General features: G+C 58.0%; 1 protein-coding gene across 1 annotated transcript in view; it reads left to right on the plus strand.

The window, feature by feature from the left end:
* LOC119592870 (vascular endothelial growth factor A-like) overlaps positions 1–367 on the plus strand; it is an 11,895-nt gene that overhangs the window by 8,742 nt on the left and 2,786 nt on the right. The window contains exon 4 of the mRNA XM_037941764.1: positions 178–350. Coding sequence (XP_037797692.1) covers positions 178–350 — 173 coding nt within the window. The remainder of the gene's footprint in view (positions 1–177; positions 351–367) is intronic.

A 367-nucleotide genomic window follows, 5' to 3' on the forward strand; every position in this document is an offset into this window, starting at 1 on the left:
GTCCGTAGCATCGTCCCACTCTTACACGGAGTCTCTACGTAATCTCGAACTGGCAGACACTTCTTACGAACCGGACGCCCCTCCCGACGCCATCCCTCCCTCCTTACCCGGGCGTTCTCCGAGAGGCTAGATCCCCCCTCACCCCTCGTTTATGACCCACGCCCTCTCCCCTTGCAGGACAGTACGAGAAGCTTCCGGCATGCAAACCAAGGACAGTCACTGAGCCCGTCGAACAGCATCATAACGGAGTGCGGACCATCCCCACCTGCATCGAGAGGAAGGTCTGTGGTGGATGCTGCTCGGCCGGGCGGCTCTGCGTCCCGACCAAGACGAAGGGAGTCACAAAGAAGGTGTTTATTTTTTTTTT

The sequence above is a fragment of the Penaeus monodon genome, chromosome 31, assembly GCF_015228065.2.
Source record: "Penaeus monodon isolate SGIC_2016 chromosome 31, NSTDA_Pmon_1, whole genome shotgun sequence".
NCBI classification, from domain to species: domain Eukaryota; kingdom Metazoa; phylum Arthropoda; class Malacostraca; order Decapoda; family Penaeidae; genus Penaeus; species Penaeus monodon.